The 25,800-nt window shown below is 35.6% G+C and overlaps 1 protein-coding gene across 3 annotated transcripts in view; it reads right to left on the bottom strand.

Moving 5' to 3' along the window:
- Window positions 1-25,800, bottom strand: part of OLFM3 (olfactomedin 3) — a 174,721-nt gene that overhangs the window by 2,395 nt on the left and 146,526 nt on the right. For 2 of the 3 annotated variants that reach the window (XM_011368235.1, XM_011368229.2), the window contains exons 3-4: window positions 19,251-19,406; window positions 14,964-15,183 (exon numbers count right to left, since the gene is read on the bottom strand). In XM_011368235.1, coding sequence (XP_011366537.1) covers window positions 14,964-15,183; window positions 19,251-19,406 — 376 coding nt within the window. Of the gene's footprint in view, window positions 1-14,963; window positions 15,184-19,250; window positions 19,407-24,972; window positions 25,016-25,800 lie in introns of those variants that run through there. The other variant, XM_011368245.1, reaches the window with a different exon arrangement.

Genomic DNA, 25,800 nt, shown 5'->3' with positions numbered 1-25,800 from the left:
GGAAACGATTTGTACAATCTTGAAAGGAATAAGTAAGAAAAGTAATTATCGTTATACTATTGCAGCAACTGTGTCTTTTAAGAAGTCAGAAAAATTAAACAAATTGTTCATAGACCTGTTTGCCTGACACCAGCTCCTCCCCCCACCCCTCCCCTGCCCTTGTGCTTCGAGAATGTGGACAACTTATACAAGCCAGAAAGAACTCTATAAGCAGATTTTCAGTTTGTATTGATGAATGAGCAGCTTCTGTGACAGATCTATCATTATAGAATATGACAATAAAAATTCAATCACAGTCTATCTGAAAGAGGCAGAGTTTTGAAGTGTAAGCGCCTTGTGCTGATAGCAAGGGCCTGAAAGAACAGCCATGGAGGTGCAAGGAAAAAAGCCCCCGAAATTCAGGCCCTTGGATCCTGCAGTCACATGCCATGAAAGATATGGAGTGTCAATCGATGCAGTATACATGATGAAAAATTAATGACTTTATTAAAAACTTGTATCAAATAAGATTTTTATCAAATAAGATTTTAAGAAGATCCTGGACTTCATAAGTGTCAAAAACTAAAACAAACAAAAACTCAGGCATTTTGTGAGATTTTTTTAAACAGCAAAATTTAAAAGTGTTTTATTATACCTAAGGCAGTGTGCATGCCTGTAAAAGTTGACCTTTGGTCTGAACAATGGTATAATCTTTACTTTTATACCCCTTTTTTCCTCTTTCTTTCTGTTTTACTTAAAAAATTATTTTTGTCTTATTTGTTCCATGTTTCTTCCATCGTCCTCTGCCTGTCCTTAAAGTTGATACATTTCTAGTGAGTTCCTGTTAGTTCCTGTGTATTTGCAGAGGGAAGAACAGATTCCCAAAGCAAATCAAGAACATAACTAACTCTAGCTTGTTTTGGTGCATTTTTCTCTATATATGTTTCTCTATATAAGAATAATTTGTAACTGGCAAAATTCTAAGTTAAGCAGTTAGGAAGAAGATGATAACTTTACACTTCGTATTATTACTTCAGTGATAACTACAAATTTCAATAACTGCAAAATTGAGTATATTCTCTAAATATACAAGTGAAAGTAATGTGCTCTTTAATGATGGCCAACTTAAATATTTCTAAATTTACAGATGGTATGTGCATGGAAAGTCAAGTATATTTAAATAAATAAGACATCCTGCCCCTGAAAAACATCACAAAACAAAACATGTTTTTTTTTCCTTAGGCACGAATAATTAATTCAGCAAAATGTTAAAAGCAAAATTAGTTGGCTAAGATATGAAAAGTAACTCTGGCTTAAGATGATGGACTAATACACACTTTTATGTCTTTTCTTTCTGAAGATCTCATTTAAATAATAGTAAAGAAGTAAAACATAGGAGAAAAAACCCAAAGCAAAGAAAATGGTGTAAAAGCCACTAGTTGAGAAGAAACTAACGGATTTCCAGAAGGCAAAAGATGATGGAGAGTGATAATTAAAGATGTAGGGTGATTTATGCAGTGTCTATGCAGAGGAGGCAAGAGTTAAAGGAGGGGCTGCTGTACCTTGAAAGATAGACTCAGATACATAGGCATAAAAGATGTTGAGAGTGTGATAGGGCCTTGAAAATAGGAACACCACTGAAAGTGTGCCTGCAGAGCAGTTGATCCCATCTTCATTCATAGGTGCAGAACCCCAGAAAGTAGGTTAATTAAAAAGTCTACAAAACTGTGTTAATTACCTTAAAAGACATAGGGCAAGTAATGTAGACATTGGAGCTCCAGAACAAAGGTTTCTGACATTGATAGTCTCCCTCCGTCCCCACTATGGCATGAGGTGTCAAACCCTACCTAAATACACAGAGTTTCCAAACACATTTATTGTTTGAATCTTCAAAAGTGAATGGATAACCAAGGATTAGCATACGATTTTAAAAAGCTTGCAATAAGAATGAGCAAGGTAAATGTGTAGAAAAATCAGACCCCCATAAAAATAGAGGTACTTCAGAGAGCAGAAGAGATCTGGTATTTTTAGCAAGTTTTGTATAATGCAGATAGCTCACTGTGAAAGGAAATACAGAAGATCTACTAGATGTTAAAAATATGATTGTTTTTTTTTAAAAAATCAGGTTAAAAATTAAGTTATCCCCCAAATTAAGACAAAGAGATAAAAATGAAAATAAGAAAAATATTAATATATGTAGGATCAATATAGAAGCCCCTACATCTGAAGAGCAAGTTTCTAGAATGAGAGCAGAGAGAAAACGTGTAAATTAAATAAAGGCACTGATCCAGTGCTGATGATGGAAGACGGCAATCAGTGCCTTTAGATTTAGGAAAAAAATTAGAGAAAGGTGGAATAAGGATATTTTGCTATAATATGTCCTCAAGTAACTACAATATGTCTAAAGTGTACACTGCAGGTAAACTTTCCAGAGTTTAGACACTTTAGACATATTGTAGTTACTTGAGGACATATTATAGCAAAATAGCACGTAAACCAAGACGGGCAAACATAAGATCAGGAAAACAATGGCTGTTGGTCCCAGAGCAACAGCTAGGCAGTAGTAGGTCTTGAGAGCAGTTAGTCCACAATGAATCAGCTCCAGGAGGGCGTCTCAGAAATAAGATGGATTGAGCCATAGAAATATTGTATGAGACTCTCCAGGGAAAACTGGAGGTGTGGTGAAGGCAGTTACTGAAGTATATAAAAGGAGAATTTATTTGAACTTAAAACTCTAGTAATATCCTCTGTGGAATGGCACAGATGTGACGTTGGATTTAGAGAGAAAGGGAAAACATCAGAGTCTACGTCCTAGTTCCTGAAGAACAATGTAAACATTGTCATAGTAACGTAAACACTCATAGAGTATTATAACTTATAGAGTATTACAGAATACTTAGCAGACTTTTCATTTGCTTTGTGGTTATATAAAAGACAAAATGTTTCCCGTGATATAAAATAGATAAAGGTCACACTGTGAGAGAATTAAAAATTGGGAGAAGAGATGAAAGAAAGTTGGGGTTATAACTAACTTCATATTTTAAAATATAGTGTTAAGAGAGTTTCCGTATAGTTGATGAAAAAATAATAGAGATTAAAAAATAATAATAAAGATTTAAATATGAAGCTTGAAGTTACAAAGTAGATAAAGATTAAGTTGTGAATAGTCATACGCATATTACGAGGACACAAGAAAGAAACTGGCTTTGGCTAAATGACCTATATCCTCTTTCTGTAGAGTAGAAAGTCAGTAAATAATGTATGAAACCAACTTAAAAATAGTAGAAAAATAAGCAAATTATTAGAGATAAGATTTAAGCACCTAAAGCCCTCAAATAAAACTTATACATGATTGCCTCTGGAGAGCAGGGCTGGAGGAGGAGACTTGGTGTTTATTCCGAGTCCTTTTATTCTAAGCATACAGTTTTCTAGCTATGTGCATATATTTTTAATTTTAAAAGTTACGATAGCTGCAAAAACTTAATATCAGCCATTAAATTTAAAAAACAAATCGCATTTATATATTACCTATTGAAAAATCATTTCTGGGTGTTTATATGCCAGGTTTCCTTGCAGGTCTAGGAAGTAGGTAAACAATCGAAGATGTAAATAGTCTCTAGAAATGGAATTCTGCATTTTAATTTGGTTTTAATTCTGTAGGGACTAGATTGAAATTTTGTTCTTTGAACTTTCAGCTCTATCTTAAAATTGACACGGCAGTCTCTCTCTAATTCTTTCAACTCTAAGAAGGTTAAAATCCTTACAGTGAATTATAACATTTATCAGTTGTTTCACATAAATGTTAAGAAAAGCTAATAGGTGATTATGGTGGTTAGTACACATGTAGGAACTGTTCTGAAATGTACTATGCATGTGATTCAAATAGAAATTGCATTTTATTTCAAAGTAGTGATTATGACATTTGAAAAATATGCTGCTGTTGAAGATCCACTTTCCATAAGAGGAAAAATTAATCTAAAATTTCTTGAAAAATATCCTTTAAAGATGAATGATCTTTCATGATGATTTGAGGGAAAAAAAGATACATGGAAACTTAGAAGTTAATTTAAATATGTTCTGGAAATAGATCAGTGTACCATCCCAAATATGAGACATAAACATAATGAAATGTTTGTCCCCACAAAACTTTATACCCAGAGGAAATGGCCAAATGGAAACAACAGTCAGTAAGAAATGGTGACCTCAAGCTGTTTAGATACTGAGAGTGAACAGAAAATTTTGTAGTTATGGAGTTTAACTTAATGTTTTAGGTGGTGAAACTCTACAGTTAAACCTCAGAGTGACGGTTTAAACCTTCCTTTCAGCAAAATCAGACTCTTTGCTATGGATAGCTTCTGTTGCCTGAAGACTGAAGCATAGTTTGGACAAAGCAAGAAGACACAAGTTCATATTTTCTTTAGATGTATGTATATTTCAGATGTCGATTTGTTTTCTGGATTTACATGATCTTCTGGACTCGGTTTATGTAGACATAACTTTAATAGGAATTGAGTTGGGTAGATTAGTTAAAATATGCCTAAGAATTACCTTTGGGACTAGGAATCGTGTCCTGAATCTCATGTAATCAAAATTTACAAAAATTTTTGACAGCACATCTGTGGCTTGGGGTGTGTTGGCTTCCATGGCGTTTGGCTTGAACCCAGCATTGTATCCATATGGCAGAGGGATACTGCTGAGCCTGAGATTGTTTAGACCAGGAATCGAGACAGAAATTATACCAGAGTTAAAAGCTTCTGACACCTAAACTAAAACTGACTTTGCTTTCTTCTTCTAGCAATGGGCATTTTCTCTGAAATAGATTAGAGAGTAAAACCTAATGGTTATTATTTAAATATAAAGTAATCAGTTTATTCATTTAACAATCATTTGTTCAGAATTTATTATATATCGGGACTCTGCTAGGTGCTGGGGTACGTAAGGTGAACAGGGAGACAAAATAGATCCATATGTTGCAGCTTCTCAAAATACCATTGCTATGCTCATCTTTTCCATTTCTTTATTTCTTTTTGAATCAACTGGCAAGGAGAGTTAAGTAAGGAAGTTATTTCAGAACAAATCTATATTTAGAAGAAAAGGATGTAACATTGAGTGCACTGAATATCTGTTGATATTAAATAAAAATTATAGAAATTTAGCCCTGACTACTATAATATATAACAGCATCTCTTCCATTAAGATAGTCTCTTTCAATAACCTGATATTTATCTTATTTTAAGCCACATTCATTTCTATTCTTCTGTAAAATATACTCATAAACTGTCAAACATAGAAAGAAAGAAGCAAATTTAATCTTCCATGTTTAGTTTTCTATGAAAAAATGAATGCGAGGGTCTAAAAAGGGCAAGTTCAGTATAGTCATATTTCTTATTAGGTCTCACTGATTCGGCCTTTCATATGTATCTTCATGGTAGTTGTCCTGCTTGTGTGAAGGAAATTTATTTCTGTAATCTAGTAAGTCAGTATAATTTTGCAGACTTTAACTGTGAGATCTCAGTGAATTGGCTTTTAAATTAGATGTAAACCATTTTCAAATATGCATGTGAAACTATGTGAGTTCTGGTTCCAAATAAAGCTATTTCATATCCAGTCTCTTAGCAGAAAGAGTCTATGAACATTCATGAACTTTGTGTTTTTTGTTCTTTGGTTTTCCTGTGTGCATTCTTCTTGCCCTCATTTTCCTGTGTGTCTGTCACCCATCAGCTATCTCCCCTCTGCCCAGCGACTCATAATGTGCAATGTCAGCCTTTGTCTTCCTGTTGCCGCTCTGGATTTGACCTCAGTCCACAACAGGTTTTTATCCCAAAGTCACATCCTTTGTGTAAATCTTCGTAGTATTAATCTAAGAAGCACACTTGAAGTGAAGAATTAATGATACAAAATAATAACAATTTAAAAATAGTATCTATATCTTAAATGAGTCCCTCAGTTTCTTAATCTGAAATAGTATTTTGAGAATTTTGGACTACATGACAATAAACTTGCTTAAAACCTAAAATAGGTCCGTAGTAATTATTTATGGAACTGTCTTTTACTCTGTACTGAGTCATGGCTAAAGTGCTTTACATAAGGTTCCTCTACGTTGGATGATCATGGTGGGGTGGTCTTACTGGCTCATTGCCTCTTTTGCCATCTGCCTTGTTTGGTGAAAGTAACTGGTTCTTATTCCAGTCACTTCTATCTCAGTACACTCATAGGTGCTAAAAGAAGGCTTTTGTAAGCTGGCTTCAGAAGGGGTGTTTCATTCACTCATTCATCCAGCTAAGATGTAATGAGAATCGAGCACTGTTGTAGATACTGGAATTACAATGGTGAGCAAGACATGACCCTTCTGTTCTGGTGAAGCTTACATTTTAGTAGAAAAAGAATAAATAAGCAAACTCAATATATCAGGTATGAATAAATTTAATGCAGATATTTAATAGGGCAATTTGATAGAGAGTGAATCAGGAGCTGCTTTAGATTGGGTGAGTAAGGAAGACCTCTCAGAGAGGATGATATTTAATCTGAGACAAGGAGTCAGCCATGGACCCATAAACTGCAAGGAAAGACATTCAGGCAGTGGAGCAGCTAGAGAAAGGCAGCATTTTGGCATCGTTGGAGACACGGATTCAGAAGTCTGACTGCCTAGATTTGGATCCGGATCCTGTCATTTACTCTCTGGGGGCCTCGAACAATATTTAACCTTGTAGTGTGTCAACAGTAATATTATCTATCTCACAAGGTTTTGGGAAAATTAAATAGGAAATATATGCTAAGAGTTTAGCATAGTGTTTGATACACAGTTAAGAATTTTAAAATGTTAGCTATTTTTATTGTTCTTATAAAGGCCCTAAATCTGGATATGCTTGGTGAGTTAAGAGAAATAAAAAATAAGAAGGGCCAGTGTGTCTAGAGCACTCTTGGAAAAGTGGAAGATGAGGTCGGAGAGGTGAATAGTGCAGATAATGAAGCTTTGTAAAATCAGAGTGAGCATTTGGATTTTATTCTAGATGTGATGGAAAGTGGTTAGATGGGGGAGTGACAGAATATGAACTGTATTTTAAAACGATCACTCTAGCTACTATGTGGAAAATTAATTGTAGAAGAGATGGAGTGTAGGCAGAGGGACCAGTTAAATGGTTATCAGATTGGTTCAGGTGAGAGATTATGGTAGAGGTGATAAAGATGGAGAAAAGTAGATGAATTTGGGTTATGTTTCTTTTTGGATAAAGTTGGATAAGACTGGGCTTTAGATGTTAGAATGGAAAGTAAAAAGAGGAATTAAAGAAAATCTCAAAAAGAATCTAGGATAACATCCAGACTTTTGGCTTGTTCAGCTGGGCAGAATGTAGTGTCATTTACTCAGATGAAATGATTGAGGAAGGAATGGGTTAGAGAGGAAAAATAAAAAAATCAACATGGGTATTTTAAGTTGTTCTTAACTATTCTACATGACAGTGGAGATATAGAGGAGATAGTATACAAATGTAGGTAGCAGACACCCTTTTGAAACAGTCTTGACAATCTTCAACATATTATTTATAGTGAAAGTCAGAGCCTGAGTATCGCCTTAGAGAGAGGACACACCCAGAGAAGAGAAAGGCATGTAGCACAGGGCGTAGGGGCATCACGTGTTTATAGGACCCAGCAAAAGAGACCACTAAGAAGCTATAAATAGAATAGAAAAAATATTAGTGTTAAGAAATCCAAAAGGAGAAAGCATTTTAAGAAGGAAGTACTGATGTGTGGTAGATCTAGATAAAATAAAGATAAATCTAGATAAAATAGATGGATAAAAGATAAAATCAAAGAAATGACCATGATATTTGGCAGATAAGTCATTGGAGAGCACAAGAAACAGTGTGTTGAGATCAGAAGCTGGATAGGAGTAGGTTTTGAAGACTGTGAACCAAAGCAGCAGCTATTGAAGATTCTCTCAAGGAGAAGCAGGGAGATGGGGGCAGAGAAATAGGGGGTCTGGGATACTTTTATTGTGCTGATCTCATTGTTGCTTAAGAAAGATTTGTTTGCCTTTAGGAATAATCTAGTAGAGAGGGAGAAAGTGATGATGTGAAGGAGAGAATATTAAATGAGCTCATGAGTGCATGGTAATTTAATCTATTTAGTAACCATGAGTAAGCATGCCTCTATTTTTTTTATATGATTATCTTGTCTCGCTGTTCTTACTTCCACAATTTCCCAGTGAATTTCCTAGGAAAAATTCTTTATGTAGTATGTTCCATCTCGGTTAGAATGCTGAGGTGGGTTTTAAGAGATCTGGTTTCTAATCTAAGCCACAGTATTAAATCATCATATTATATTGGATAGTGCACTTATTCTCCGAGATGGTGTCCTCATCTATAAGATGGACGTTCTGAAGCTTGACACTTTGTTATTCTTATTAAGAGAACATTAATAGATGAGGGATCAACATACTTGTATGTGCTGACGGGGAGAAGGTGGTATTTGTGGTTGTAAAACAAAAACACACACACACACACACCCCATCAGGATGATATGATCATGGTCATCATCATTACCTGCCCTTACTCTCAGAAGGGTAAAAACAGAAATGGCTCTTAATGTTGATTTTGTCCCAGTAGAAGTTTCTCTTATAAATAGTTATCAGATTCCTAAGCTAAAATCCATTTTGTCAAATGAAATTAGTAAAATTAAAGTTTCAGAAATTTATAAAAACTGGCTGCTTTTCTAGTTTCAATTTTGAGGATCTTCATATTAAGTAAACATTTTTTCTGATGGAGTGTAGAAACTGTAAAAATAACAAAATAAAATAATAAAAGTCATTTCTATTTCTTGCTTCCGCAAACTAGCTTTTGTTCAAATAATTATCTTTCTCACTTCACTCTCACTTTTCGGGAGGACAAATGAAGCCAGACAGAAAGGATAATTTTCCCAAATGCCTGGAAGACAAATGTTTCTGTAAAAATAGATGGCAAAAAAGAAGTTAAGAGTTTTGCTTCACTGATTTTTCTCCTGCTATGCTCTTCTGTCTCCAGTGAGACGCATGAAAATATTAGCATTTTATAATATGTTGCATGTGTATAGTTCTGCATACTCAGAAAATATACTGAATAGGTAGTTGAGGAATGTGACCATTTTATTTGTCTGATGTTTTAGACATTAAATTTTATAAGATAAGTTACAATCCATATTTTTCAATTTGTAGCGCAGGAAAAAGGATGTCATTTGGAATTCAGCAGGAAGATCAGTTGTTTGGATCAATGAAGCATAAAAAACATCTGTCTTCTCTTTTGTTTATTTCTTTAATATTTTATTGTACTTCGTAATGTCCTGGACGAACAGCGTCTGGATTTGAATCTTAAGGCCATACCCATATAAGTAAATTAAATGGAGTAGTAAATATCTTTACGACAGAATGTTATTTCTTTTTACTTAAGGCCATTGGAGAACTCATATAGCAAGCAGTAGATATGATTTGATCTTTAAAGTCTATTAAAGCTACTTAAAATAGGTTTATCTCTACCATACATTGATAGTAAAACTGTTTCTATTATTTGACCTTTTATTTGCATGCCTAGTCTTACCAACTGTAGTGCTGAAGGAAGGTGTTGATAAGGACATACATAGTAGATGCCACATTGGATAGGGTGCTAGAATGGGTTTTCAGTGGGTGGTTGGTAAATGGGGTCAAGAATAACATGTGCCTAAATGCCTCTATTTTTCATAAACAGTTATGATAAACAACTTTACCCTTAATTTATTTTAAAAACTGCCTCAACCTTTTCTGGGTTGAGGTTATATTATGAACATATCTTTAAGGAGAAGCCTATTTAACATCCAGACTGAATGAAGCAGAATTAATTGTACTGTGAAATTCCAAATAATTTGGCAGTTTATGCTTGCCTCTGAAAACACAGGTTTTATTTCCTTAAAACATTTATAATTTAGTTGTAATCTAGGAAAATGTAGGACATAAAAAAGATAAGTCAATTTATAGTAAAATATATCATTACCTAAAAATGTGCTAAACTAACAAGTGTCTCACGGTTCCAGAAGAATGCATCATCATCAAGTGCGTGAACACTAGAGAAATTACATTTTATGTTACAGTCTAGAATTTTAGGGAGAGTAAAAATTGTCTTTGTTAAATGACTCATTTGAAGATCTCAATTTAATTTGAGGGGATATTCTTATAAATTTCCCCTACTATATTTCCAAGTTATATCTCACTTCTCTCTATCTAACCCAGGTACACGGTTTGACTTTTCTGTTAATTCCAGCTTTCACAGTGATTTTCCGTATTTCTTAATTTGATTGCTAAGTAGAGCCAAATATCAGGTGTTTGGGGTTGAAATACTGCGGTATCATTAAAGAAAGAACAGATGGCAACAAAAACAAAGGTGAAAAAGGCCCGTGCTTTTGTTGTTTTCTTTCCCAAAAGATTTTTTGTTTTGTAAATGATATAGATGTTTTGTATTTGACAGACACTGATTTACTTCTTGAGAGCAACATAAAACTTTAATTTAAAAATATTTGATTTCAAAGACTATAGACATTAATTTTTACTTATGTTTCAGATGTTTTATGATAGTCTATAAAGATTCAGCTGGAATAGGACACTGATGGTCCGTGAACTGTCACAACAAGGAAAACTTGTCTCTAAGAGGTAAAGATGAAAAAAAAGCAAATTAGGATTTTCAGTTTAAGGAGACTATGCAAAGGAAGTCCAGCCATGTTAAGGAGCAATCTGAGAACGTCTGTAGAAAAGCTGATATCTGGTATGTAATGTGAAAAACAATTTGGATGGGTGAAGTGGGGAGGAAGAGTCTTCTATGAAAGGGGAGAGGAAGTTCAATGCCCAGGAGGTGGAGAAAACATATACACAATTGAGGAATTGAAATATTAGAATGGCTAAAGTTTAGAGTGAGTACATGGTGAGAATTTGACAGAAAAGGGTTGGAGAATTAGGCCGAATCTGTCATGAGGATAAACCACGCAAACCTATTCGGATTTAATTTTAAAAGAAGAATCACTTAAATACAGATATACTATGATTATATTTGCATTTGTTAAAGATTACTCGAAGTCCCTAGCATGGTGGAGAGGAAATGCTTCAGGTAGAGGGAGTGGTTAGGCCATTTTAGTAATCCAACGGGGAGATGATGAACGATGCTCTGGGTCAGAGCGGTGCAAATGAGGATGCAGAAAAGGTGGTGTTGAGAGATTGGTGACGGGGGAGAAGGAAGGTGTGGTGATTGCATGCGAATAAGTTCAGGGAAGAATCAAAAATGACTGGCTTCTTTCTACAGCAGTTGAGTTACATTTACTAAATTATACTTATCGAGGTGTCCAGGGCATTTCTCTATTATTGTATATACCCGACAAAAGACATCATGTGCGAGAGAGAAATCTCAGTCTCTGAACTCAGAAGGACTTGTGTTTAAAGTTATTGTCTCCAACATGTACCTTTGGGAAATTAATTTAAACTGTCTGAGAAATCCATTTTTGATAAGTTGCCAATAATAATGCCTAACCCAGTGTTCTTGCAGTGATTAGAACACAAGTGAAAGAGCTGGCTTAGTGCTTGTAAAACATTAGGCTGTCATCATTGCTTTATTTACTTTCTTACGCGCTTATTGTCCCCACTAAAATGCAAGCTTCTTGACAGAAGAGGGAAACTGTCTACTACTCAAGTTTGTATCCTCAAATACCTGGCACACACTGGGGACTCAATAAATATTTGTCGAATGTACAAATATGACTATTACCATATAGACAGTTTGATTCCCTTTTAAAACTACTTTGCTACAAGCATGGTAAAGACAATAACCTGTTTCATTACTATGACCTCAAATTTTGAATGCTGCTGATAACTTGTTAAACTTGAAGCTTCAAAACTGTTTGTGTTAATAGAAAGATACATCCTATACTTCACTAGATGGCACCAAACTGTTACCCTAAGATAGAGCTACCAAGCAGCAGTGGGGAATAGGGGGCTGGAAAACTGGAAAGCCTGGTTATGATCTACATTAAATATCTGTTGTTGATCTCAGGGAGGGGGGTTAGAGCTTTAACCGTGCTTTTTCAGTTAAATTCTCACATGCATATAATTATATTTGGCATATCGAGGGGCCTGATATGATTTAATTAAGCACAGGGGACTTTAATGAGTCTCTCATAGGAGAAAATTAAGCACTGAAGAAAGAGCATTACTGTACCTCACTCAGGCCATTAGGGTGCATTTCTGTTGAAGCATTTTTTCTAATTTTTATTTTCCCTTTAATTCTCTAGTAGAAATAAGCTGAATGGTACCATAGTACTCTCAATGACTTGTGATTTCTATAGCACCTTCTTTACTATTTGGGAGTATCAGGCCTTGCAGGCAGTGAAGCTAGTTTCTCTTTTAATATCTTAAAATTCATGTGATATGCACTGCGACATTTTCTCTAAAAGCTAATCCACTGAAAAGGTGACTGGAAATGCATTTATCATTGTTGTAATTTTATTTTCTTTCCCCAATCCATTTTTACAGTCTGCTAATTGGTCATGTGTGTTGAAAGGCTTTTGTGAAGAGTGAAGATGCCACTGATAAATGAGCCTTCTTGCTCCTGTTGCAATATTGCTGGTACCATAATTATCCAATGTCCCACTCTCAATCTGAGCAGCATAGTGACTAGATTTTAGACCCCATTGGAACACTGAGCCCCTGATACATTTATTTATGTATTTTTTTTCATTTCCTGTTAATGGTCCTGATGTGGATTAACCTCTATTTTCTGGGTCTGTGTGTTCTGATACTTTGATATTTGGGCACACACTTATGAGATAATACTAGGCATGAAGTTAAAAGAGTTCATGGAGATAATTCGGTCCAATCTATACCAATTCCCAAGAAATGTAAATACTAAGTAAAACGTTAATCAAACTGTAACTTAATGCCACACTCAAAATTATATGTTTGTGTTTTCTTTTGCAAATATATATGTATCTTATCAGATACCTTCTTTAGAATTGCAGTAATTTTTTTTTAATGGAAAATATGAAAATTCATTTATTTACTTTTTCAGGGAACATTTGGCTTCACACTTCATGGTGTTAGGGCTCTATCTCTGCCCGGACATGCTTTCTACATTGTAATTGATAATTGTGGTCCAGCTGATAAATACTTTCTCTGCTCACGAGACTCTCAGTAAGTGGTTTTGATTAATTGACATAAACATGGTATGATAAAGAAAAATACCCAGTCGTTGGGACAAATAGCATAAATGAGTTAGAGTCCTTGTGACACTGACCTCTCTCCTAAGTAAACAGGGATCTGAGGGTTGCTAGTAATCTAGAAAGACTTTATGACTTGTGAGAACTATTTTCAGTATTTTGTAAGGTCATTTCAATTGACTCGAATAGCAACCATCTCATTAAATAAGAAAGTTGAGTACTAGTTTTATTGATGTTTGATATCTGTATTGGTTGCTAGATTTTATGTTTTTGATTAGTTGAATCAAAAGAAATATTAACTAATTAATACAGTTTTTTGAGTCACATTCTTTCAAACTCTATGGTCTGGGGGGGTGGAATTAATAAAAAGAATCTTTGATATATAGTGCAGATTATAGTCCTAATGCTTAAGGATACCATAGAAACATTATCCCTGGTTCAGCATTAAGAAAAAGGATGAATTTGTGTCCACTTAGATTATCCCTCTTTGCCTCAAATGTCGTTTTCAATATTGGAAGTGATGGCATGTGGCAGGTTGCATGTGGATTAGAAGAAACAAACGGGTTACAGAAGAACCGAGTGCAGAGTTACATAACTGCAGTGGACGTTACTTCCAGTAAAGTCAGCTCAGAGAGTGTATGCTAGAAGTGAAGTTCATTTCTGAAATTGAGCAGACCCCGAGATTTTTCCATGTTAATCCCTCAGAATCATAACTGGCACACTTTTGGGTTCATGGTATTTACTAGATAGGACCTTTCTATCGCCTGTCCTTGTATTAGTAGAGTCCATTTGTTCTCCAATCCACGAGACCAGCACAGTGAAACCAGCTGAAGCCTGGTCTCAGGATGCAAAGTCCGTGGCTCTGGGTTATTGTGAGATGCTAGGAATGACAGAGTGCATAGATTAGTTTTTAAAATCTTCTTGAACTCATTTAAGTTTTATTTTAAACATTTATATTTATCCTTTGAAGTTTTCTTTACTAGAAATTACGTTTTTCAAATTCTTCACTCCTCTTCTCATTTTATTTCCTATTCCAGAAAGTGTTCTTTACCTTGAGAGAATACTTTTTCTATGGTCGTGTCACTTCATGTCAGCATCTAAAATACCGTTCCTAAATGGGTTTACCACTCCTCATTTCACATTAAGTTACAGATTAGTTCCATGATGACTTCAATGGAAGAATTAGCACATTGGTGCAATGGAAGAGTTTGTAAACTCAGACCAGGTTGAGTCAAGAACTGAAGCCTAATGTTCACCTCACACGCTTGGCCCTCCAGAGCAGTGAATATTATTTGAGTAGGTGCCTCCTTTTTACCTCCTGAGCAGATGAGAGTGACTGATGGTAACTCTGCGTAGTATGGTTTGCTTTAATCATTGCTGTTTCATATTTTGTCCCAGGACAACTTCTTTTCCAGTCTCTAACTTTCTCCAGTATCAGAATTGCCTCCTCTCTCCCCTGGCCAAGCAGTAATTAACCATAACATGCTGTCTTTGGTGAAACTTATTTCTGTTAGTGTAGCCAATAGAATTGGCTGTATTTGCTAGACTACTTATTTCAAACCATTGGGTGGTAACAGGGTGATCTGAAAATTAGACAACTGTTAGTCAAATAACACTCATTACCCAGGCACGCTTACACCATTAAAGGAACACTTACTTTACACTTAGAAAGCAGGCACTGTTTTCCCTATAATTAGGCATTTCTAACTATTTGCAAATGTAAGAATGCAGTTTCCATTGAAACTACTTAAAAACACAATTTAGACAAATGTAATCGTTCTACTCACTTAGCTTTTTCATGCAGTCACGTAGTCTGGTTTCCAAGCTAAGCACCCTTTGATGTAGTTCCTCGTAATCATAGGCTCCGATTTCCTCCTGAATCCCAGTGAGGACTGCAGACAGATTCCGGATTTCCTCCTTGAATTGGGTGATTAACTTGGCATCTGTTTTGTACTGTTCCAGCACAGGGATCAAGGGCAGGAGCTCGTCCATCTTCTCTTTCAGCTCCTGTGAAAAGCAGCCGATTGTTCCTGAGCGTCATTTAAACAGATCAAGCAGCTATGTTCTTTTTAGTATGATACTTAAAGGAGATTATTAAAACAGATTCAAAATTCCTTATTGATTTTTGGTTGAAATGAGGTATTTCATGAGAATGTAAGTGGCCACATGATCATTAGTAGTAAATCCACTTATCTCAGCTTTGCAATACAAGAACCTCTCTAAATGGTTACATGCCTTTTTTATGAAACAGATTGATCCTTAACCATAATTACAAAAACTTCCTATGGTAGCAGTTATGGGTTTATGTATTATCTCACTTTCTAGTAGCATTTCATAAAGTGAACAATCCGTTATTTGGTTAGGAAGTAAAAGAAGGGTCCATGTTCTAATTATGAGTTATTAGAAATAGATCAAATATCCTATGCATTTTTAATTAAGCCTAATTACTCATTTACTGATTATCCATGCTATAGTGGTACTTGTAGGAAATTTTGGATCGTGGAACACTTTTTCCCTAACCGAATTTTCCCCGTATGGCTTTCCACCATGCTGTCTTTCCATTATGCCCAGGTATTCCTCACTCTTTTTAACATCCATCTTAGCACAGCATCATTTGGAAGAGAAGTTCAGTAAATATAATAAATCATGTAAAGCTTCTCTAAGCTCAGAGAAATGTATGTTGCTGTTTACTATTTTGAATTATTGCCCACACTGTGACTCTGTTTACCTTAGCCAAGATAATTTAGAGCTCTTTATGTAAGGCAGAGTTGCTTACCCATTTGGTGAATTAACTCTTTCGGGGGTCATGGTGTTCATAGTTATGTAACAACTGTGCCCAGTTATACAGTTGTTTGAAATTGGAATGTTGATTTTTGTCTAGAGAATAAGAAACATATTTTGCCAACTCAGTGTCCTTCTCCTAGCATCATGGGACCCAGTCACACCTGCAATTTTGGTTTCTAGAAGTGTCACCTTTTCTTCTTATCTTTTAACTTGGTAGTGGTGGTCAATGAAAATATTTTATAAGCTTATTTCAGTTGTGAGTGTATTACCGGTTGTCTTGTTTGTGGAAAGAGCTGTCATTGTTATCATCATTTGAGAATAATCCATAGGTGCTGTCAGGAACCATGCTGTACACTGACTAATTTAAGAAGCTGAAAATTGCATTTTAAAATTACATCGAGAAGATGTTATTACTCTAAATGCATTAAAATAGCAGGAGCTCCCATTGCTGTCCTGATTTATGCGCTTATGTTTCTTGTGGGGAAATTTCTACTTGCTCTGTACATTTGTAATTCTTTGAATTGTCGATATGTCCATGTTGAGTGGGAGGGGACAGGTCTTAATAATGAGAAAGATTCATATATATATTACAGTCAAAATGCAGAATTGTAGAGCTTCATTCATATTGGTGGCTCAGTTGAAATAAACTTATTAGTTTTAGCATCTTGTGGCATCCCTAAAGGAAGACATAATTGCTTCATTAGGATTTTAATGAGAAGATTTAGTTCTGTTGGTACCACTTGCTGCATTTTATGGCAATTACGACAACGAAGAGCGAAAAGAGAACAATACAATGTCACGACTCTGGTGGCGTTTTCCCCCTGAATTAAAAAAAAAAGGTATTTATATTTTTTGGATCTTTTCAAAAATTCATAGTTTGATTATTGGCAGTCAATTTTGAAGCTCTAGACGCTTGTCAGAGAACAGTGAGAAGTTCAGCCGATATACGCACCAAATTCTTAAGAGGCTTAGGTGGAGTATACGGATCGGTGTTTACTAATCCTGTCCAGGATTTCACTTTCTACTACGTTTCACTTACAGCAAAGGTTGTAGCTAGACTATCTTGCCCAACCATGATCTTTAAGTTTAATTCAGGGAGCTATAGTCTACTTAGAGAGGCAATGTGGTGTTGATATTGAGAGGCTTAACTTGGGTGCTGGGCATGCATATTAGATCTATGGCTATGGGAAAATTGTTTGACTTCATTGTGCCTCATTTTCTTATCTGAATAATGGGGACAAAAATAGTCCTACCTGATAAGATTATTGTGAGGATTAAATTAGTTAATATATAATAAATTTAAACTACATTTGGAAGTATGTGTAGAATGCGTGTAATTCTTCAGAAAAATAATGTTTTTATCATCATTGCTATTTGGATTTTGACGTATAATTTCAGTATCCACTTGGATTACATGAACTAAGAAAATAAAAATCATTATGTCATATGATATTGCCTTAAAATTTAATTTTCTAATTGGTATCCTGGCTGCTGCTAGACAGACTCATAGAATAGGCAAATTATTTCCTTGTTTCCTTTCTTCTCCCATGAGTTCTCATAGATGTACACGCATCATCATGTGTCCCCAGCCGTGCCAGTCCTGACACCCGTAAGCTGCCCCTTGGCATTACAGAGCTCTGCACTGCCCATCTGAGCTTGGATGGTTTCACTCGGCGCCAGACACCCAGAGCTCCTCTCCTGTCCCTCTACCTTTCTGGGAAAGCTCCTTATGCACTGTAAGTGCCAGCTTACCGCAGTCTACTTGTGGCGATGGCCTTGGCATCGAGCTCTGCAGTCTATACCCTAACCCTTACCATTGAAAATTGACATTGAAAACCTTTTGGTTTCCTAGATCTCCTCTGTGATTTAATATTTTTTGTTGGGAGGGAGACACTAGTCCAACATCGTTTTTTCGAGTATTGCCAAATTTTGGAACCCTTCCCCAATCTTATCTAAACAAAATTAAACAAAATTAATTACTCTTCCCTTTGTGCTGTTAAGTAAAGTTTATGTCTTTTACTATCAATTTTACCTGCCTGTTTGTTAATTGTCTTTCATGGGGCAGAGACTATGTATTATATATCCAGCAGAGGGTCCAGTACTACCTCGCACATGGTAAATGCTCAATAAATATTGGTTGAAATTAATTTATTTGCTCCTCAGCCTTATATTATTCTATTTACTATTTCCCCATAAAGTCTCTGTTCTTCCAGGTCACTCATTCTCTTATTTCCAATAATTTTTAAACTTATTGTATCTTCTAGGCATTTTTCTAATTCTAATTTCTTAACTCCCTCTTTTTGCTTACGTCTTAAACCTCATGATTCATCACTTTAGCCTCTTCTCTTGTCAATACCCTCAATGTTCTTGCCCTCTTGTCCTTTTGGGTAAATCTTCAAAACTGATTCAGTGAAAGACTGTTTCATATACCTCTCTACTCAGGCTCCTGAGCCCCACTGAAGAAAATTACAAAACCATAAAAATTTCTGCCATATTAAAATGTGCCGTGCGGAGATCCTATTGCACATCCCTGACTAGCTCCCTGCTCGTCACAATTAGATGTGAAAAGCACTTCTATTGCTTGACCAAGAGCTTGAATTCAGACTGACTCCCTTAGCATCAGTAGTGAATCTTGCTTCCTAATTGGCAAGGGAATCTGAGGCTATTATGTTTTAAAACCACAGTGTATTTTACAAACTGTGTGCTGTATCTTTGCAGATGGTATTATCATAGTCAGATTTTATTTCAATCTATGCATTGTCATACATAGTTAATAAATGCCCACATAGCATGCTTGAAAGGACCATTCATTTTTACTATTTCTAAATAATTGCCAATACAACTTAAAGTCTAAAAAAGACTTTATTTGTATCAACTTATGAAACTACCCTCTTTCTTTGTGCTATTAATAATGGTATTATTACCTCTTTTAATAATTTATATTTTCTGTAGTTCTCATATTAGGGCATAAAGTCATCAAAAACACCTCGATAAATTTTATTATTAGTTTTTCTTTAGATTTTCCCCTTGTTATAGATATTGAAGGCCTATAAATCTATCCAGAAACTCCACCTAGCTTTAGAAGGATGAGACTCTTTTTATGGCAAGTCTTATGCATGTTGGTACCAGCAAAAGGACAGTTTCAGTGGCGAGATGATTGACGTCCCCCATGAGTTTCACTTTGCACGTAGGGGCCAGCACACTGTTATTTTCTAGCTGAGTGCCATGCTGGCTCTTCATAGCACTCAGTGTCTCATTTGGATTGACAAGATTGCAGAAGTCAGACCTACTTGAAAATGCTTGGTCATTAGTGTCTTCCGATCATCTTCAATCTGCCGAAACTTGGCCTTCAGCCCTTTCATTTGGGTTTCCATTTTTAGAACATACTGGAAATCTCTCTGGGTTCTCAAATTTAAGACTTCAATAGACTGGGACATGTTCTGAACCTGTTAGACAAGAACATTGACTGTAAATTATTGTCTGTTTACAGGTATATACAATCACTACTAAAATAGCAAAAAATGACATTAGCATAAAGAACTGGAAATACCCAATCCATAACTGCATTTCTACACGACATATTTTTGGGAGGACAGTACTTCATGATAAACATTGAAACAATCCAGCAAGTTAAATAACAAAATGGACATTCTAGCATTAGAAATGACCATATAAATGAGAATTTAACATGTCATAAAAATAAATTTTTGAAAAGTAAAATTTTTATTCTAGGGCTTTGTAAGCTTATAATGCCCCAGTCTGTTAAATGTTAAAATAGACCGTTTCTATAAGTACTAAATCTGACTTCTTCAAGATCTGGGATGCTTGGCAATTGTGGATGATATTGAAGTATCCAATAGACCTAGAATGCATTCATTCCAGTACAGTTACTACAAGCTGCACTGCCAGTGCTCCCAGGGGTGAGACTGCATTGACCAAGACGAGTGGGGATGGTGCTGGGACGCCTCCTACCCGGCAGAGCATGCTGTTGAAGAGACCTGGCATCTGTATCAAGTATTTGGTAGAGGAGCAGTAAACACATGTTAGGCTGATGGCACCACCCTAAGTTCATTGAGCCCCAGGCTATTTAGAAGTAGGAAATAGGTGTCCTATAAAGCATGTACAAACAAGGAAAGAAAGGCTGCTGTAATTGTTGTGGCAGCAAAATTCTGAAAACAAAGAGAAAGCCTCTAATAGGAGGAGAGCTGTCGAATGAATTGAGAAATGAGATGCGAATAAACTATTTTAAAGAATAAGATAGCTCTTTCCACCTGTGGTTCTCAAAGTATTGTCTATAGAGCAACAGCTTTGGCATCCTACTGGGAACTTCTCAGAAATGCAGACTCTTGGGAGGCTACTAAATCAGCACCTGCATTTTATCGATTCTCAAGTGATTGCTTTGTCCATTAAATTTTGAGAAGCACTGCTCAGCACGGAGGGATTTCCATGAGAAAAGCAAATGAGAAAAGCTAACATAAAAATCTTTATATAATTTTATTTTTTAATTCTAAGTCAAATTCTCCCCTCGCTTTCTTGCTCTCTCACCCTCTCACTCTGTCTTTCTCTCATGCACACAAGGTGGACACACACATGTAAAAGAAAATGGACTATATAAGCAAAAAATCATAAAGGTATGGAAGATTTAGAAGAATACATGTTAGGTTGTTAACGCTAGTTTTCTGGCAGGAGATGAGGTGTGGATGTGAAGAGAGGTAATAAAATATTGTAGAAAGAGGTCTTGTTAAACATGCATAAACCATCTGCATAAAGTTATATTTTATCTGCATGAGTGAGTACATGAAATCTTGGACAGCAAAAAAAAAAATAGTAGTGAGATTTCAGGTGAGCTTTACTTTGTTTCATGTATTTTTATGTGTTATTCAATTTACTTTTTAATTAACATGTATTTATGTAATAAGTAAAAAGTTATTTTCATTGCAAAAATTGACATAACTAAGGAATGGATGATTTGTTCAGAGACAGATTTTTGTCATCCGGTAAAGTCACAAAGCTCAGTGAACTGGCCATCTCTAAAGAGCCCATTGTTGATAATATTCCTCAGAAATGGCACTTTCAGGAAAAGCAGTGAATTCTTCTGTCTTGGCTTGCCTCAATCCTCTACTTTTCTTGTCAGAGAAGGTCACATTTTCCTGATTATTTTTTTGCTGTCTTGGTCTATAGTCCTGCCCTTCATGAGACCTGTCTTTTCGGGACAAATTAATTACAGTCTAGCTTATATTAAAACTAATTGGATAATGTATGCGTTGGTGGGAGCAGAGAAATGGCTCCTTCTGTGAGCTCCATGATTTTGGAAGCTGTGTTTATTAATATCTTTTACTTCCAAGGCCTTGCACAGAACCAGGCACAGAGTAATTGCTCAATAAATATCTATTGGGTAAAGTTATCTTAGGCTTCCAATGGCGGTAATGGGTAATTAGTATTTTAATGTTTTAAGGAAAGTTTCCTTCTCTTTTCATTGGTAAGGCTATAGCATTCTATGACTCCCAAATATTTATTAATTTACTATCGCTTCTACATTCAGAAAGCTTAATTTTTAAAAATCTTTAATGCAGCACAAAATTACTGAGACATTAAAAGCATGATAACTGCATCTGGGATAAATGTAATGCTTTTAAAATAATTTTCTGCTTCATTTTGGTTAAACGTGAGTAAAGAAAATCCATTTGCATTAAAAAAAAAAAAAACAAAACGATCTTCACATTTGAATATGGCATTTGTCTGTGAAGACACCAGTCATTGGCATGGCTGAAATTCTCCTAGGAATTCTATGTACTGGGGCAGAGTCTGTACAATTAGAAAATGATGGGCAAGAGATAATCTGGGTAAAGTTAAAAAACAGCCTCTTTTTTATTTTACCTCTGGCCTACCCTGTGAAGTTCATTTTCAACTTTATTTGCGTTGTGGGGAAATGCACTGAGAAAATTTTTGCTGAGTCTCGATTATAACCTATGTTGCAAAATCACATATAATTACAAGAGCCGATTTGGGGTAACGGCTAGAGATAGAGTTGTCTCATTGGAAAGGATCTGGCTCTGGGCTGCCTTTTGCTCTTCCTGCTGGCTGTAGCTAGGACTGTTTAGTTTCCCACTGGTTACACAAACCCACTGATGACACTAGAGAGTGATCACACTTGTCGGAAGAAGACCCATCTCCTGTGCTGCTTCTTTTAGCCTGCTTGTCTCTGATGTTCACTCTTATTCACAATGTGGAGGCTACTTTAAAAAAAAAGTCCAACAGTTCAATATGTTTAGATAGCCTTGAGGTTAACAGAAATAAACAGAAATTTCTTTACCGTAGGGCTTCACAGAAACTTTAGTATTAAACTGTGGTTGAAACCTTCAAGAGTGAAGTATCATGTACTGTGTTTATTAAAATGATTTTATTGGCGACCATGTCACTGGCATCCTATGCCAAAAATCACGCTTTAGGAAATATTGACCTAGACAATGCAGAACATCTTTAACTATACAGAGAAGCTGTACAGCTAACAAATATTTTTTTAAGTGAACAATTTTAGTTTGGGCGTATTAAAACCTGAAACATCATGAAACCAATTGTAATTTTTCTAATATTCAGTGATAGAAATACTGTTAACATAGTTTGACAGAGCATCACTTAAATGAACGTGGGTGCCACCAGTGACATTATGGATGACACTCACCATGGTGTTGAGAAAATGCAAAACTGATTTGTTTAGCTCCACAGTCTACTAGTTGAGTGATGCTAGCAGGCTTGTTAACCTCAAAAGCACGTTTCCTTTTATGAAAAGTTAGAAAGAAAACTACTTCTGCTGTGAGGATTGAATGGAGTAGATACAAATATATTAGATGGGAACTATTGTTATTAACTATTGTTACTAAACCAATCCTTTGATTAATGGTGAATGCAAAGGTCATTCTCTTGTTTGCCCTCTGGTACCTTGAATATATGTGAAACTATAGAGAAGTCAGCAAGGGACTAGCTCGATCTGAATAAGGAATGCTTATTTCAGATGTCTTTTCTTTAGGTCAGCACAGCAAGCCAGTGCTACTTCCTTCAGGCCACTCTAAATAGTGTGCACAATTTACTATTCCTCTGTTGGCATAACATTACCAGATGGTAAATTTGATAAACCTAACTTGCGGAGATCTTGATTTTGCTAATACTTTTTGTCATTTAGGTATTGATGAATTTTCAAAGGTGTGACTTTCTCAAATTTCTTTAAAACATTAAAGAAATTGCATATTGAAAGGAGTGGTCATATAAATTTCAGTGATTGTTTTCAACCAACCTTGTTAGTTGTACTTTTTTGCCTTAGTCATCCTTTACTATTTCCTGGTTTTATCATAGCTCTGGAATACACTTCACTTTGGACCTGTAGAGGGTATTATCCACTTCCTGACATTAAGGCTTTATTTGAATTTTTTCAACTGATTTTTTGAGGAAATGTCTGAGTCTAGGTGTGGGTGTGTATTGCAATGCTATACTGAAAAATAATAACAAAATAAGGTTATGGTGTCTAAGAAAATGTTCCTTACCACAGCTGTTGTAGAAAAAAATTTTTTTTTCTTCATAGAAGATTGGAGCAGAAAAACAGCAATCCGAGGAACAATACATTTTAATAGGAAAACAAAGCAAAATCTTTTTGTCAATGTAATTAATTTTCCTAGTAACCAAACAATATTAAACTATATATCTGAGATATTTTTTTCATAGAAATAAAATCAAAATTGAACATAATACCCGACTAATCATAGTTCACATGTCATGATTTCTAACCAGTGAGAGACTTACTAACTTGAACGAAATGACATTTGTTCTTGGCTGGAGGACAGATATTGAAGGAATAGGAAGGATGGGATCTTGTCATAAAACAATACTTAAGAGAGAGCCAATATATGATAACAGGACTAGGAGAAGGGGAAGAAAAACAGACTAATCTTTGTGCAAAAACATGACAAAAATATTTTAAAAATCTTAGGGCATCAATAGACTTCCAAATAATGTACACAGAGGGAACTTATTTTTAGATATGGCAGTGAAAGAAAGTTACTGTGGCTAGGCTTGATATTACATAAAGTAGGAATGTCTGTATTCATCTATTTGATGCTTTCATTCTTCTACCTGCTCTTAATTTTCCATAAAAAGCTCCCATTCAGTGCCATCATTGTGAGGACAATCATGGGAAGGATATCGCACAGAGCGAGTGTGGCGTCCTCTAAAAGCACATACCACCTGATTTATGTTATTATCCCTGATGGTATTTAAAATTCAAATGCATTTTCATCCTTCCATCAGCTTGGCCAACCCAGCTGTCCTATTATATTCAGAACCCAACAAACTAAAAGTCTGAATGAGAATAATCGAGAGAACCATTTATTGTTTTTTTTCCCTCCCTAAACTAAACATAAATAACCTTTTGTGAGCTGACTTTTATCTGTCAAAGAGAATGAATCAAGGGCATTCTGCATTTGATTGTTATGGATCCGGCTTAAGTAAATTATATGGAGAGAATGCCGTTGAATGAAATTGAAGAGCTTAATGTTCAAAGGAATGACTTAGAGAATGATGATAAATACTTGGAATTATTCATTATCTGTTCAGATAGCTTGCATATTGCATGCTATTATTTTAACTTCTGTGCAAGGTTGGTGATGGGATCCAAAAGTACGAGCTCAGGGAGCATAGTGTGATTCTGAGAGCTGAGGCTAAATTTCTGGTTTCACAATCAGACTTCTTGTCCTTTTTTTTTTTTTTTTAAGAGGCACAGATTAGATATTAAGATATATGATAGAGAACCAGTCTTAAGAAGGAATGGTTGGGAAAAGTAAAAAGTCATAAGTGGAATAGAACAGGAAGCTTGGGGTACTCCTTTCAAGGAAAGGGAAAAAGTTTATTTGAGAAGGGGGACAAAAATTTAGACCCTCCTCACCATTATCTGCCTTCTTACATTTCCTTTCAACGAATGGTAGATTTCAGTAAAAATATGCGCAGGGGACACAGGACACCTACCTTTTCCAGCAGTTGGCGAAGCTGCCTGCTTTTGGCATCCCGGGAACACAGGTTCTGTTCTGGAGCAACCACTGTGCAAATGCATCGCCCGTCGGGATCCTGTGCTGAGCTGTACACTTGCCAGCCTTCTTTGGGACTAATCTGGGTCTGAGGAGACCAATGGCAGATACACAGAACACAGACCCCGTTATAGGATAAAGAGATTGTGAGTCTGTAGCATTTTAAGCAAAGCATCTTTTTCTGATAATTAATGTTTGTATTTTTATTCTTTAAGGTTAAAAGGAGAGTAAACAGCTTACATAGGCAGCACAGGCAGCACAGCTTCATTCAGTTACACCTTCCTTATCATGCCCAGAGGGAGAATCTTTCTCTTATTTTAGGTTCCATATTGTTAATCATTTATTGATCCTATACCATTGTTATATTTGGACATATTAATGCAACTTTAGAAGCATCCGATAACCTCTTAGAGACATATGACCACTCTTTCTATATAAAATCTGTTAGCTTGTCTTTCTCAACAGTAAATGGTAATTAGTAGTATATTTTTTTCTAATTATTATTCATGTGTGATATTCTGAAGCAAAGCCCTATCCCAAGAAGCTTCCTAAGTATTAAAGGGCCAATTATTAATAAAGCTGGAAAGGTATCATATGAGAATACAGAGTGAAAATAATTAGATCCACACAATTTTGCAAAGGATACAGCGTCCCAGAGGAGTTAGAGTATTTTGTTGGCATAGTCTGCCAAATTGATCTTCCCAAATTACTCCTGTGCACATCTCACCCTGCCCCCTAGAACCCTAGCTCGAAGCTGTGTTCCATTTCT

The sequence above is a fragment of the Pteropus vampyrus genome, unplaced genomic scaffold, assembly GCF_000151845.1.
Source record: "Pteropus vampyrus isolate Shadow unplaced genomic scaffold, Pvam_2.0 Scaffold6, whole genome shotgun sequence".
Taxonomy (NCBI): Eukaryota; Metazoa; Chordata; class Mammalia; order Chiroptera; family Pteropodidae; genus Pteropus; species Pteropus vampyrus.
Note: the sequence above shows the minus strand (reverse complement) of the source record. Positions and strands in the feature narration are given on the sequence as shown.